At 48.9% G+C, this 14,847-nt stretch overlaps 1 protein-coding gene across 2 annotated transcripts in view; it reads left to right on the top strand.

The window, feature by feature from the left end:
* LOC8031957 (histone deacetylase 1) overlaps positions 1-14,847 on the top strand; it is a 43,078-nt gene that overhangs the window by 13,944 nt on the left and 14,287 nt on the right. For both annotated transcript variants that reach the window (XM_029989057.4, XM_040215850.1), the window contains exons 5-8: positions 9,571-9,709; positions 11,479-11,620; positions 12,605-12,697; positions 13,550-13,799. In XM_029989057.4, coding sequence (XP_029844917.2) covers positions 9,571-9,709; positions 11,479-11,620; positions 12,605-12,697; positions 13,550-13,799 — 624 coding nt within the window. The remainder of the gene's footprint in view (positions 1-9,570; positions 9,710-11,478; positions 11,621-12,604; positions 12,698-13,549; positions 13,800-14,847) is intronic.

The following is a 14,847-nucleotide window of genomic DNA, read 5'->3' as shown; positions in this document are numbered from 1 at the left end:
CAGACGCGCATCAAGGAAAGAAGTCAAAGGACTCACTGGCGAGGTGTCCCGGGGCGCCGAGGTTTTTTTGCTTAGAACCGAGGCAAGTTCCCTCCCAAATACTTTTTCCCTCCATTCGTGTGCGGCGAGTCCCCTCACTCTTTAACGGCGTCGGCGGGTTGGCGCAGTTAACGTCGTCTGCTTTACGTCTGCTAGTCAAAGCGGTCAAAGCGATGGCTGCTTTACCTTTGCTGCGTCTGTCGGAGATTCACCGCTTTTTCATCGGCGAGAGTCACCGTTGCCTCGGGAAACAAGGAGATAACAAGAGGAGGAAATTGACCCCTTAATCTAAAATTGAGGTCAGCAATCAAAATATTATACGGGAAGGGTTCACAAGGGTCGCGCGGGCATATTCCACTTAGCACGCCAGCCGGTCGTGGGCAGACGGTCGCCGAGTCGCGGAGAGCCTGCTAGGCCTAACTGCCCAGCTCGTTTGGTCGCGTTCGGTGGGATCGTGGCGGTGGGAGCTTTTCCCGGGTGTTTGTGGATCCAGCGTTCTTGTTCGTCGTGGTCTGTTTCAAGTACTTTTTACTTTTTTTTTGCTGCTTGAAGTCGGGACGCGTCAGAACCGCACGTAAAAAAATAAACGTCCGTGGGTCGTCGCGACCGCGACGTTGTCGGCCATGGTGATTTGATCGTAAGAAGTGCGTAAGACAGCTTCGGAGCTGTCGTAGGATTTTGTAGTAACCTGCGCAAAACTTACGAACATTTCGTTTCGTGAATACGAATTTGTTTTTAAGTTTTGTCTTATGCACATTTTTGGCGTAAGATCGTTTCGTGAATCTGGCCTCTGCGCTTCCGAAAGTCGAAGTAAAGGTAAGACAGACGCAGACGACGTTGCGAGCAGACGACGTTGCAAAGGAGCAGACGACGCTCAGATAGGGGGGCGCGATCAGCCAATCAGGGCTCGGCGTTCTGACGTCACCGCTACCCCCTGCGCGAGAAGCAGACGAACTTGCCCTCCGCATAGACCACTTACAACGTAACCGCTTATAGTGCAGGACCGGGTATAACGCGGTTTTTTTAAACCACCGGTTCACCTCCCATAGAACTCCATGTAATTACATACCGCTTAAAATGAAGGCGCGCGAAGGGAAATACCGGTTATAGTGCGGTTTTTGGCACAGCCTGCCAACCGCGCCGACGACCGGAGCAGCGAGCTCGCTTCCCTGTGCTACACTAGATAACGGAGCTGATGGCGCGAGCCGCAAGCTGCACTCGCGGGGCAAGGAGGTTGCTCGAAAACGCGGGGAGAAGCGAAGAGAGAGGCTTCAGTTGCCATAGCGACGGAGGGACGCACGCACGTGTCGTTCACATGCGTGCGTCCCTCCGCTGCGTTGGAAACAAAGAAACAAACAACCGCAACGACAGACCAATCGCAGGTCGAGAAGAAGTGTTCGCGCGCGTTGCATGCCTCCTCTCCGGTCGCGGGCCGGCTGCTTTTATCCGCAAACATGGCGTCGGTTGTGATCGTCGTCGTAGACGGCGTTCATCTCATCGTTCTGCGTAAAAGCGCTATCCTTGACTGTGAATTTTCGTTGTGTGTCGCTGTGATAACCCAGCACGTAGTACTAGAAGGGAAGATCCACCTACTCGTGTGGCGATGTCGTGGCGGCGCTCTCAAGACGGCAGAAACGCCCGTGTCGTCGTGTTTGTTTACTTCGACTACAGTGGTGATTTCTAAGCATTTGTGTCCTCAAACATCGCCCGGATTTCTTATTTGGCGCATTTCACGCGTGTGCTCAAGTTCAAGGTATTACTGGCGCGTACGTATGAAGGATGCGAATTTTCACGCGTTTTCATCTCCGGAGAAAAGTGATTAGGGTTAGCAATCCTGAACGCTCGCAACGTCCGTCCGCAACTCGCGACGCCATTAAAAGGCTGCGCCAGGCAAAAGCTGCTCATTTCTTTCAAAATGTGTGACACACTTGAGAGAGAAGTGTACTAGTCTGGTGAAATAAAGACTTTCCTCAAACTAAGCTTTACTTTTCATCTAACATAAAAATAAATTCTTTTACAAAGGTAAGTTGTTTCATGGCATGTATTTTGGCCTGAAAAATTGATGTTTTGGTTATAGCGCGGTACCGCTTATAGTGCGGATTTTTGCGACTCCCGAGACATACGTTATATGCGGTCTACACTGTATTCATACTTTTCAAAGTGTTTATTGCGGCGGGTTACCCCATTGAGTGCGCTTCTTACCAAGCACCGGTGCGCTGCGGAGAAGCAACACCCGCGGAGCTCGCTTCCGCGGGTATTGCTTCTCCGCAGCGCACCAGTGCTTGGTGAGAAGCGCACTCAACGGGGCTAACCCGCCGCAATCAACACTTCGAAAAACCGGAATAGTGCTGTTCTTCTCGAAGCGAATATCGAACAGTGTATTATTCGGTACTGCTATTCGAAATATTGAATATTCGCACTACCCTAGAGATCTTTCACAAATGAGCCTTGTTCAAATAATGCGGCACCGTGGGGTACGCACAATATGTTGTTCGATTGATGAGACTTGTTGGATTTCATGTTGTGAGCAGGGAATACCCACGCCTTTCGGCCATCTGAGTGATCGGATATTTTCGACAGTTAGGACCTTTGCGGATTGACACGGCTGAGTGTTTGGCGGCGTGAAAAGTCTGCGTAAAATTATACAAAGTTTCCAGTTGCATCTGTTTTGTCCTGCAGACTCACTAAAAGAAGCTTTCATTTGTTTTTTATTTGCTCCCAGAGATGGTAAAATGCTTTCTCAAAAACCTTGCAAAATCTCGCTTGCTAAAAAAAAAAAAATGATAAAACGCAGCAAATCAGGAATTGCACCTACGCAGGCCGCCACAGCTAAGTGATGAGAAAACCCACAGCCCAGTGCAGTCGGGCAACACTGATGTACACTCTCAAAACCAGGGACGTGCTCTGTAAATTGCCTGGTTCGAGGCTGCCGCTCGAAAGGTCTATAGGTGGTGTTTTTGTGCGATTTCGTTGGTCTCGTTTATTAATTTGGCGTTGCAGGAAAAAAGTTACAGCTCAATCAAGAATGTGCTTGTCATGGTGCAGACCATAGATATAGACCAGGGGCGGCCAAACTGTGGCTCGCGAGTCGCATATGTCTTCTCGTGGGTTCATGTGCGGGTCTGGCTCCCTGGTAAGCGTTACCTCCCCCCCCCCCCCCCCCCCCTTTTCCGCCAGGTCATTAAGAAAGAAATCTAAAATAAAAGACTGCTTTCGCTTTGGCAGCCTTGTGCCAGCCGGATGAAGGGCATCATCGCCCTTCATCCGGTTGCCATTTTGCGCCATTCTGTGGCAGAGGCAATTTCCTGCGCCATCCTGATCAAAACTGCCATATTGTGCCACATTGCACCAGATTGCGTGGTGGGCCAAAGTAGGCAGGTACTCACGCCACCCATCCTAGCCACATGCATTCTGAGCCGTGGCAAAGTGAAGGACACCTGGCGGCTGTGCTGTCAACTGGGGCAGGTGCTTCTTTGTGAGGCAGAAGCAAACCTTTCCGAGAACATGACTGCCATATCATCCGGGTTATATATAGAACCCTTGTATAAGTTGCACTCAATATTGAGCCATTTTCGCAAGAAAGCTGGTATATAAGTCGCACCTTTGTATAAATCACACCTCTTTGCACGGTTCACGCGATGAGATTTTCGTTTTACGTGCATTGGTATCGCGAAATTGGAGTTACGCACAATCGGCTAGATCACACATACCGTATTTGCATGAATATAACGAGAGTTTTTTTCTGAAATTACGTGCTCCAAAACGCACCTCGCGTTATATTCGGAATCGAGTTCAGCCACGAGGCGCGCGAGTCTGGAGAAAGCCAGAGGAGAAGGCCATCCCTCCGGCTCAACGCAAAATATCCGGTGTGAAAAGAAGTGGGGGTGTGGAAGGGAATTTATTAGCTACTGCGCCATGTGAAGGGGCGAATAGAAAACACAAAAAAGCATTTTTATCGCTTTTGTGTTCGTACAATGCGCGCACGCCACAGAAACTCAGCACGCTTGCGTGCCATGTGGGAATGCGGCCGGGCCAAGCCAAGCCAACACAAGCCAAGCCAAGACCACCAATCGCGTTTACGCAATCGAGCAACACGAGGCATTTGTTTATGCAGGGGGACCAGAACAAGAAGTGTGATCATGTATCGGATTCAGCAGTCTTTTTTCTGCCTACGCATTGTTTAGTTTCTGCTCCAGAGTGATCTGGTGTTTGTGTGTTGGTGCTTCTGCTTCGTGCCTTGTTTCGATTCTGAACTGCCGAGGAGCTCGCAAGGAAGAAAAGGGAACTACCAGACAAGCAGGTGCCGTGCTGCTGCTTATCTGCATCTGCGTAGTCGCCAAGTGGATTGTAAACGGAAGGACCTGAGCAGTGAGGATGAGTGCAGTCAAAACATAAACTGATATTTCTTCTATTTCCATTGACTTTTCACATTTGCTATGCCCCCAAGTGCGAGAAATTGACGCGGCCTTGGTTCGTGTTATAATAGTAATAATTTTTTTTTTTTTTTTTAAGGGCATCAAAACTTGCCCTCGCGTTATATTCATGGTCACGTTATATTCGTGCAAATACGGTACCATTTGACGCACAACTTTGACGTTTCAACTCGCGAGAAATTCCCATAACACAGCACTGTCTGTCAAGGGCAATCGAGTGTTTCACAGCGAAAGAACTCTGTAAGCTGAAGAGATTTTTGAAAAAAAAATTAGTTAATGGTTGACTTTGATGTGTTTGTGCCTGCTGAGTCCAAATATCACAACCGTTTGACCCGAAATATCACTAAAAGCGAAGAAAACAGAAGCGATCACTGCAGCGGCACACCATTGGCTAGTCACCTGGAACGCGCTACCACACCATCAGAGGACCAGCTCGATTCTCGCTTGCTCCATCCCTTGTGGAAGTAGCCGGGCGTCGAGGCTTGTGATGCTGTAAATCGGGTTCGGCTTTTGATTTTTCAAAATCTTTTGGTGGATCCGAAAGAACATGTCCAGAAGACTCTTGGCGTGACAAGGTACACGTTCCAGCCCTTGACAAAGCAGAAAAATGACCCCCCACAGTAATAGGGGCAGACACAACGAGGAACCGCTTGCGCAGACGCAACGTGGCCGCCTTCATACGTTCAGGAACGTACTGACTGCTGCTTATTGTAACGTAAAACGTTGACAATAAACAAAGTGGTGTTGACGGGACGCGTCAGGCCGGATTAGCGTGAACCTGCCCAAAACGGTCGTCAGAGGACAAGAATTCGACACACATCGGTCTTCACGCTTGGCAGCTGCTGGACACGTGAGCGCGCAGGCTGCACTGTTCACCAAGGCTGAAGTGGTTTGAAGAAGCTATAATCGACTTCGGGTGATGGGAGAGCTTCTCCTGAGATTAGACAGGTGATGAGACAGGGTTGCCATTCTGCCACCCCCATGTCCTTGCGCACTGCATGAATGACTGTATTGAAGGTCCATCCTTGTGGTAGCGGTACCCTCTGCTGTGTTTCATTTGTTTACCACCAATTATTACGCAATTCCAGCTTTAGAAAAAGTGGAGATGTGTGCCCGGTAGTCCTCAATTTGATGTTGAATTCACGAAAGCTTTCTGGGCTTCTATAGTCACATACTTCTCCCAAGATTTGGTGACTGCATTAGACCACCACCAAGCATTATCATACTCCAATCGCATTTCTACGGCACAAAGAACCATTTCATGACACGCAAACCTTAAAGGGATACCACAACGAAATTTCGGCGCTCATTTTTTGGTCTATATGGTTCAAAGAAGCAGTATCACATCGAACATACCAATATCTTGTTAAAAAAGTCACGAAAAGGAATTTTAAAACGAATTAAACGATTAGCAAAGAGCACCTGGTGGATGTCACTAACGCCTCGCTTGTAATGCCCGTCTAAAAACCTTGACAGCTAGTGACTGAGGTCGTCTCACTTCCGGCCACGACGAGAGAAGAGGGGAAGGAGGAACTCCCTTCTTCCCGAGAATGCCTTTTGTGTGTCGCAGAAGTCGCTATTGTCCCCCTACAAGATTACAGAAGATTAACCCGTCACTCAAAATTCGTACAAAAGCAGCCGCTTCGGTGGCTGGAACGACTAGGTCATCCTCTCGACGTCAGCCTCGCCATAGCTTTGATCGTCTTGAGACGACCTACGTCACGATTGCGTTGGATTTCACGTGGTCTCCGCTGGGCCTTCTCCGAGCGCTTGCCAGAGTGGGCCGTTTATAACAAAAAATATAGCCACCAGGCTCAAAATACAAACGTGCGATTGTCATTTACGGATTTTGTGGATCATATTGAACCTATTTTTGAACACGACGGGAATATTTCAAGCCCTTTAAGGCCTGACGACACTAGCGTGAACGGTGCCGCCGTCGTCTGGCATCGCCGTCCGGCGTCTCAACGCGAGGAGTTCACGTTGGCCACCGTTTTGCAGGCGTCACGTGACAGCACTGGCAATCGCGCCTCCCGTCGAATTTCCCGCTCTTTCGTCGTCTGCTCTTTGTTACATTCTTCCGTTCCGCACTCGCTGCCTACATGGTAGGAGGGTAGGAGTCCGTAATGACTTGCTGATCAGCGTGAATGTGATTATCCTAGCCTGCTCATTGATCTTGCGACGTCGCCGCACTCTGAAGGGAAGGAGGCGCTGGTTTTGGGTCCGGCCAAGTTGGTTCTACCGAAACACCGAAAAAACAGAACAGTTCTGGCGCGCCGCCGGGGCTTTGGTGCCCCGGCGGCGCGCCAGAAAAGTGTCGCCAAATCAACACGACATCCGTCACAACACAGACGACATGCAGCAAGTGCCACGGAGAAACTCACTTGTAATTCCGAATTCCTCTCCTATAATTTCCCAGCGGTTTTTCTTAGCTTCCTTATCTAGGTAGTCTGGCTGCGTCTTGTCATATAAAAAGGGAAACAGTCGCACAGTTTCAAGGAACCGCTCTGTTGCGGAAGGCGTTGGGGGAAAATAGGGAGAGCAGACGACACGAAACACGTCCTTCGGAACGTGAAAGATGTGCAAGGACCGGCTTGAGCGTTGCCATGGCATCGCGACGTCACTATCTACGCCACATCCCATTGGCTCCTCTCTTATGCGGCGTGCGGCGCCGAGCTCTGAACCGCGCACGGAGCGGTTGACTCTGCAGCACCGTACGCCGCGCCGTTGAAGCCGAAAATTGGTTTGGGTCGGCAAACTGCAGCGCCGACCGTCGCGCCGCAGGCCTCCGCGACGCCAATGTGGTCGTGCCTTTATACAGAAAACACTGCGTAACTTGTAAAGAAATCACTCAATTCGCAACAGAATGTCACATACTTTGTATCTCTAAAAAGCACTCCTAAAGAGAATATGTACCTATCTGAGGAAAATTTAACAAAATTTATGTTTACATTTAAAAAATATGTTACCTCAATAGTATCAGCAACTGTAAAAAAAAAAAAAAAAAGTCCATGCTAAAACAAGTTGCGTTGTGAAAGTTGCATGATGAATACACCCTTTTCTAGGCTCCCAGTTCGACGGTCTCTCAAGTGGAAAATGTGTGGGCGGAATATTCACGTGCGCTAGTGCCACGCCCACACATGTTCCACTCAAGAAACCCCCGAACTGGGAGTCCGGAAAAGGGTCCATTGCATGGCCACTCATTTCAACAAGCCGTCCTCTCCCAAGTGACTCGGTAGCGGAGTAGATTAAAAACAAAAGAAAACAATTTTGGGTAGCGGAGTCAGTCTGGGAATTATGATCACTTCAACGATATAAGAAACCAAAACTAAAACACTAATTTAAGGCCGTAAGCTAAGTGCCAGTGGAAACCTGCTATTAGGCTACATGATTGCGGCTTTTCCACTACACTGCACACAACTAATAATGTAATAGCTTTTTTCTAGAACAGTAGACCTAAAATTCCTACCTAGTTTTGTCTCCTCTTTGCGTGTGCCTTTTAATGCATTCAATTGCCTTCTTACCGTCAAAGATGGTCGGCAGAGTGTTGGATTCAGCTGAACCTTCTTCAGTTCCAAAACCATATTACATTGTTTTCATATGTGCCATCCCGAAATATGTTCCGAGCAAAAAACAGTGGTATTGCTCAAACACGTCTGTTTACATAGCAGGAACATATCCCTTTAAAATCTCGGTGTGGGAGTGAAAAGAACGGTAAGCGGGAAGAACAACTGCGATGCGCGCTGTTCGTGCAAGCCGACGGCTACATATGAGTACGGCGTCGTGCAACAGCACGAGTCAGTTGCTTCGGTGCCACAAGAATACCGCAAACCCATGAACAGACAAGAACAATCATCACGTCAGGCAATTAAGTCAATAGCATGGCCAGTCAATGGATAAAAGCAAGCGCTATGCAGCGGCAGAACGACGACGGCTCGAAAAGTCAGTAGAGCAACCTACAAGGGAAGCGCGGCCAGCCACGGCAAAGTCCCCCAGCCGGACATCTTGCGACGTCGCTGACGAGCTTCCTCCTCTCTTCCTATTCCCTCTGCTTCGGAGGGGCGCGGCTTCAGCGCTACTTTGAAGGAGCTTTCCTGTTAATCTGCGCATAAAATGACCGCTTCTGCTTCCCTTCAGAACGCGCAAAATTAGAAGGCAGTCGGCTTCATTCGGACGTACACATGCCGAGCGTACGAAAGTTTAACGTGCCAGACACTCGTGAATTACGCTTTGGACCACTAGGCCAAGTCCCGCAAGCATCGATGCACTGGCAGATAGATGAATCTTGACACACTTCATTGGGTACGGCTAAAAGATCGGCTAGCCGCAATCCTTCCTTTTACATGTAGCAACACGGCTCGAGCATGGCGGAAACTTACGCGAGAAAAGTTTCTGCAATGCGTGTATACCAGCCCACTTACCTTTCAGTGTTTCTGTACTAAAGCAAAAGAATACGGAACCATGGCTAAATTAGGCTACATACATAACATGCTGTAAAAGCTTTATTCTCACTGCCTTGCGTTTCCACGTTGAGCCGCCTCGAGGAAACCATAAGATTTCTCGCTTTCCGAGTCAGTTATGAAAAGTGTAGAGGAGTGCAGTGACAACAGTGCCTCCTGGAAGGGGCAACACCACGTATGGCTACGTAGTTACAATGCTCTACATTCGATTCGGTTTCAGAAATCACTGTTCCCATACCCCTAGAAGGTATCTTTACATTCTCCAAGGGGCTTCAAATTTCATGTTTAAGTACTCCGAAGGCCATTTTGAGTGCTTCAAAGTGCTTAAAATTTTGTTTTCAAGTGCTCCAAAAATTGCTTCATATCACTATTTTGCAGTGGCATCTCTGGGGTCGGTCGCATGAGCAATAAATGAATAAAAAAGAAACTGCCACACCTCCTTTTTAGTGCAGCTCTTCACTTAGAACAGTCATTTTTATTGTGGCTCTTTGCATACGTCCGTGCGGCCACCCCCGATCTGGACCCTCGCTGGCCTTTTTCCTCTACAATATCTGGCCGCTTTCCCGCGCATGTGGAGATGACTTTGCCGAACAGCTGTTGATGCGCGACGTATCTGTCTCCCTCCTCCCCTCTCTCAGCGGGTGCAGTGAAGCTGAACAAGCAGGCAACGGACATTGCGGTGAACTGGGCCGGCGGGCTGCATCACGCCAAGAAGTCGGAGGCCTCCGGGTTCTGCTACGTCAACGACATCGTCCTCGCCATCCTGGAGCTGCTCAAGTGAGGATACTCGGCGACCGTACTCCGTTCCGCCTCGAGTTCGACCGCGGTCGACACCACGGTCCGACAGAGTCAACCGAGCGACCCCGAAAGGGCGTCGTCACGGCACTCGTCTACTTTGTGCGTTTGCTGTCACCGACCAATCCTATCGTGCACGGCGAATGCGCCACGGTCCTTCGCTTTTTACCGTGCGCGATTCGTCTGGCCGGGGACGGGAAACCCGCAAGGACAATGGGTGCCGTGACAGCGCGATCGGTTCCACCGAATCGTAGCAACTTGCGGTGCGACGGGCTACAGACGGAGTGTCTTGAGGGGAATGCTCGCCGAGATTCGCGCGGCAAGAGCCTCTGAAGTAGAGACGGAACGTTTCCAGGAACCCCCTTTTCTCAACTCGCTCGGGGTTCATTTGCAAATCACATTGAACACCTCGCTGATAATGATCGCCTCGGCACGGAGAAAAGGAGCGCAATGCACAAACAACAGTTTGCAACTCCAGCAAACATATTTTATGTGCGCTGGTCAGACAAAATGGCGGAGGAAAGGAGTTTGTTTTCGTCGTTCAGCTTGCGGACCACTATAAATGTCTTGCGCTGCACCGTGAAATCGGCGTTATTTATGGAGGCAAAGCGATTTCTCGACTGTAGAAACCTTCTTCTAGTCAGTGCATAGGAATGGCACGGCAGAAGCATAAAAATAATTACTGGAAACAATGTTTGTTTCTATGCTGCCTACGAGAAACAAACAGCAATAGCAGACGACAGAGTCGAAATTACGTCCTCTCTCGAGCTATGCTGCGTCGATTATACTGAAGTTGCCAGTAGTTGACGATGCGGAGATAAAAAAAGAAATTTACACCAGCTTGATCGTGCCAACAAAGTTTGGGGAGCACACAGTGTGTTGTGAACGAGCTGGGCATGTGTCGCATTGTGTTTATGACTTCTTGAAGTCGCATGACGTCGGTACTTCACACGACGTCGTGGCGATATGGGACGCTGTAAAGGCTGGTTCACACGCTTGCAACTGCTTACGGCCGTGTACCTTAAAACTTCTTAAAAATCTCAACCATTACCCTTGGCTCTAAAAACTTTTGGGAATGTTATGAACGACCATTGTTCGTAGATAGTGGGTACAGTTGATCTCGTAACTGCCACAAAACCTGACTCTAGTGAAATGCAGTTCAAGGATTACCTCATAGATGGCGCCATCGCATTCGCTCGCCGTAAAACGTCTCAAGAGCACGGTCCTATGGGCGTCCTAAGCAAACGCAAGTGTGCGAACGGGCCTTAAGGGTGTGCGGCTGTGTGACGTGTCATGTGATGTCGCACGACCAAGCTCCTACAGTCCTTCGAGACAGTTTTCTCGTAGAATTCTGCCGATAAAACGCGCTCTGCATTAATAAATAACACGCTTGTTTGAGTGATCACATAGTTTGCACACAGCACGAAGGGCTTCGTTGCATTAAGCCCTCGGAGAAAAAGTGGGATTAAGAATGCACTCGACAGAGGAACATTGAGATAGTAGTGTGAGAACCTTACCTGCAAAGACGTACTGCGTTGTGTTTGCGACTTCACGAAGTCGTATGACGTTGGGACTTCACACGACGTCGTGGCGTTATGGTACACTATAAAGGCTGGTTCACATGGGTACAATCTGCATGGGAGTGTTACACTTCCTGGCTGGAGGGATCCCCGTACCCTACCGCGAACCACAGTGTGGAAGCGGCTGCTTGGGGTGGCAGAGCTAATGATGCGTGCGTGCGCGTGGGGCAGGTACCACCAGCGGGTGCTGTACATCGACGTAGACATCCACCATGGCGACGGGGTGGAGGAGGCCTTCTACACAACGGACCGCGTCATGACCTGCTCCTTCCACAAGTACGGCGAGTACTTCCCCGGCACGGGAGACCTCAGGGTGAGTGCCTTCAAGCCACTGGTTGGGGGGCACCAGCGTGGGCATTTGCTCTCAACAAGGTCGGTGACGCGAGACGTAAATGTATAGAGCATTTGCGAGTGGAGGCGCACTTCCTTCAGCCGTACTATTGTGCGTCGTAGCGGTGGTAGGCACTAAATGGCATCTTCACTTCTTGGACTAACAAACAATTTGTTTGGAAGAAGAAAGCCTCTTTTTGTTTTTTTCTGTTTCGAAACGAAATTAGGCAACTTAGTTTCAGCTCGACATGTGAAGAACTGCTGCCATAGTTTGCATCTGAAAAGAAGCTATCTGTTTCCTTTTCTTAAGAGCACTGCACAGCATGCAAAACAATTCTTGCCCCTTTTTTTTTTTTAATTTTCGGGACGTGGTTGAGGTTTTTTTGGATTCTCTCGTTTCGAAACTACGACAGGAGCTTTGAGGTTTTGAAGCAGAAGAAAGTATTGTGGTGCCATTACGTTTTTCGGGTGGAAAACTCGCAGTCTAATGTTAAAACCCGAGTGGCATTTACCGTTACATGTATTGTATGCAGACATAGTTCCCATACCTTTTGCATTTACAAATACTCTTGTTGAGACGTTTTCATTTTATTTTTTTATTTCGGACGTCACCCACGGAAGGCCGAATAAACCATTAACATGTACATAGCACCCATGCAGATCCATTTTGGGTTGCAGAAAAAACTTCAGAGTTTGCCAGTATTTGAACATATCCTACCTCGCTACAAGGCATTATTGTGCTACCCTTGGCACCGCACCATTTTCTTTCCTAAGAAGGTGCATTTGTTTTCTAATTGCATCGCTGCACGGCGGATCCCTTTCGACGTAGAGTGTTTGACGCTTCGCCCTCAAATCAGAGAACGAAGCAACTCGTACGACTAACCCTTTCTTACGTCTCTCGATAGCTGTTTGAAGACCGTCTGACTGTAGCTGCCATGTTTTCTTTTCTTTCCTTTGTGTTGCGCAGGACATTGGTGCTGGCAAGGGAAAATATTACGCCGTCAACTTCCCACTGCGAGACGGTATCGATGACGAATCGTACGAGAGCATCTTCCAGCCAGTGAGTTTTGACAGACTCAAATTTCCTCACGTTTGGTTATACTCCGTTTCACCTTACGGCGAACCGCAGACGACACCATGAGCCGTCGAAGTCCTTCCAATGTCTGAGAGTGTCACGTGACTTTTGGAGAGTAGTGGGGACATGTGTGGTGCACAGCCTTTAATTAGCTGGGCTGGCTCATAGCATCCGTTGCAGTCTGTCATAGGGTGAGAAGGATGGTAGTACCTTCTTTACGATTCTCTCCCCTCCATATGCTCACAGATACCAAAAGAGAAAAAAAAAATTGTTGGTATGTTAGGACGATTCTTTTGCGACTTTCGGTCCCTGAATGATGCTATCAATGTCGGGCCTGCCAACAGGCTTTGCGGAGCACAGCACACAAACATAGCAATCGAGAAAAACCACTCGCTGTAAGTGCGAGCGAAGCTGATGCCACAAGTACGAACTTGTTACCTCGAAGGACTTTTTTGCTTTATGGTCGGCGACTGTAATATTCACGCGCCTCTATTCCAAGCGTGACTAATACCGTCTAAAAGACGAGGCTCGTGCATTACATTGTCATTAGTTGTTCACCGGCATTCCCGAGCAGCAAACACGCTGAGGCTCGGCGAGGATAGTGTGCAGCAAAGCAGCAGACGCACACATTCTGGCGTCATCGTCTGCAAGCATCGCGCTCGTCGTGAGATGCCGCAAGACGCGCGTGCGGTGAAATGGATACGAGCCAAGCGGCCCTGCATGGATCCGCTAGTGATCACGCTAGAGGAGACACGCTGACCTTGTGTTCTAGCTGGCATCGGCGAGTTCGGTTCGTCGTGCGTGTCATGACGACGATCGGTGCGTCGCGCATTGCAGCTCATCTCGAAGGTGATGGAGATGTACCAGCCGAGCGCGGTGGTGCTCCAGTGCGGGGCGGACTCACTGTCCGGGGACCGCCTGGGCTGCTTCAACCTGACCCTGAAGGGCCACGGCAAGTGCGCCGAGTTTGTGCGCAAGTACAACCTGCCCCTCCTGCAGCTGGGCGGAGGGGGCTACACCATCCGCAACGTGGCACGCTGCTGGACCTACGAGACGGCCGTGGCGCTCGGCGTGGACATCGCCAACGGTGAGCCCCTCTCTGCCCGCCCGCTCGCTTCCCCTCGTGGCGACTTCGGCCGAGGGTGGTTTTTATTGTGGCGTCAGCTCTGCCGGGTGAGCGTCGTGTTGCGTGATCGTCTGTGCAATTTTTTATATATCTCATTCCCATTGGGGCCAGAGGCATTACTGAGGGGAGTGGGTTACATAAAGTGAAACGTAGCAAAAGAAAAAAAAAGACAGCAAAACATTGTTGCGATGTAGCGAATCGCAGGTGGCACGAGCCAGCAATTAAAATGCATTGAAATTGATTAGACCTCGGCCGCCACGAAAAATTAAACCCAGATTTGTAACAATAAGCATAAAAAATATATTATACAGTAGTTAGGGCTCTTTCCAAGGAAAGGTTAGTAATGGCAGTTTAAAAATGTCTATTATTGAGAATTTCGGCGATTGCTGGGGGAGAATGGTTCCACCTTGATGTAAAAAATGAAAGACTGGTAAAAATGGTTTGTGCGGCAAGACGGGGTGGCGACTTTATGACAATGATTGATGCGTGCTAAAAAGTAAGAAGGTTTTGTTAGTAGCATTCTTTTTTAAGAATCTAATTGTTATGATATCGCTTGTGAAATAAAGATTGACGAAATATTTTTCTATGTTGCGAAAGAAGAAGGCTGATTTCACTGCAGTTACACTTGAGGTATTAAGTGACTGTGGTTTTGTGCAGCTTCTAATTCTGAGATGAGTGATTCTTGACCACAATCCCAAACAAAAGCTGCATACTCCAATTTAGTATGAACCATTGTTTTAGAGAGAAGTTTAGAAAGAATATTTCTCCAAAGGCAGCCAAGCATGCAGTTAGAGGTTAACTTTGCTTGGCTCCTAGCATTCCAGGATCATGGGCAATTTTACATTGAAGCACGTTAATGAACGGCCCTACAGCATTTGATTCACAAAAACTAAAAGAGTCTTGTTTTTGCAATCTTGCTTTAGGCACGACGAGAAACCGAAGCAAAACTTGGGCTCTGGCGGGTAACATGTTGGTTCTGCATTGTCAGGGTCGTTGCACATTTACACTA

This window comes from Ixodes scapularis, unplaced genomic scaffold (genome assembly GCF_016920785.2).
Source record: "Ixodes scapularis isolate PalLabHiFi unplaced genomic scaffold, ASM1692078v2 PGA_scaffold8__174_contigs__length_109621045, whole genome shotgun sequence".
NCBI lineage: Eukaryota > Metazoa > Arthropoda > Arachnida > Ixodida > Ixodidae > Ixodes > Ixodes scapularis.
This window is presented reverse-complemented; position numbering and strand designations above follow the sequence as displayed.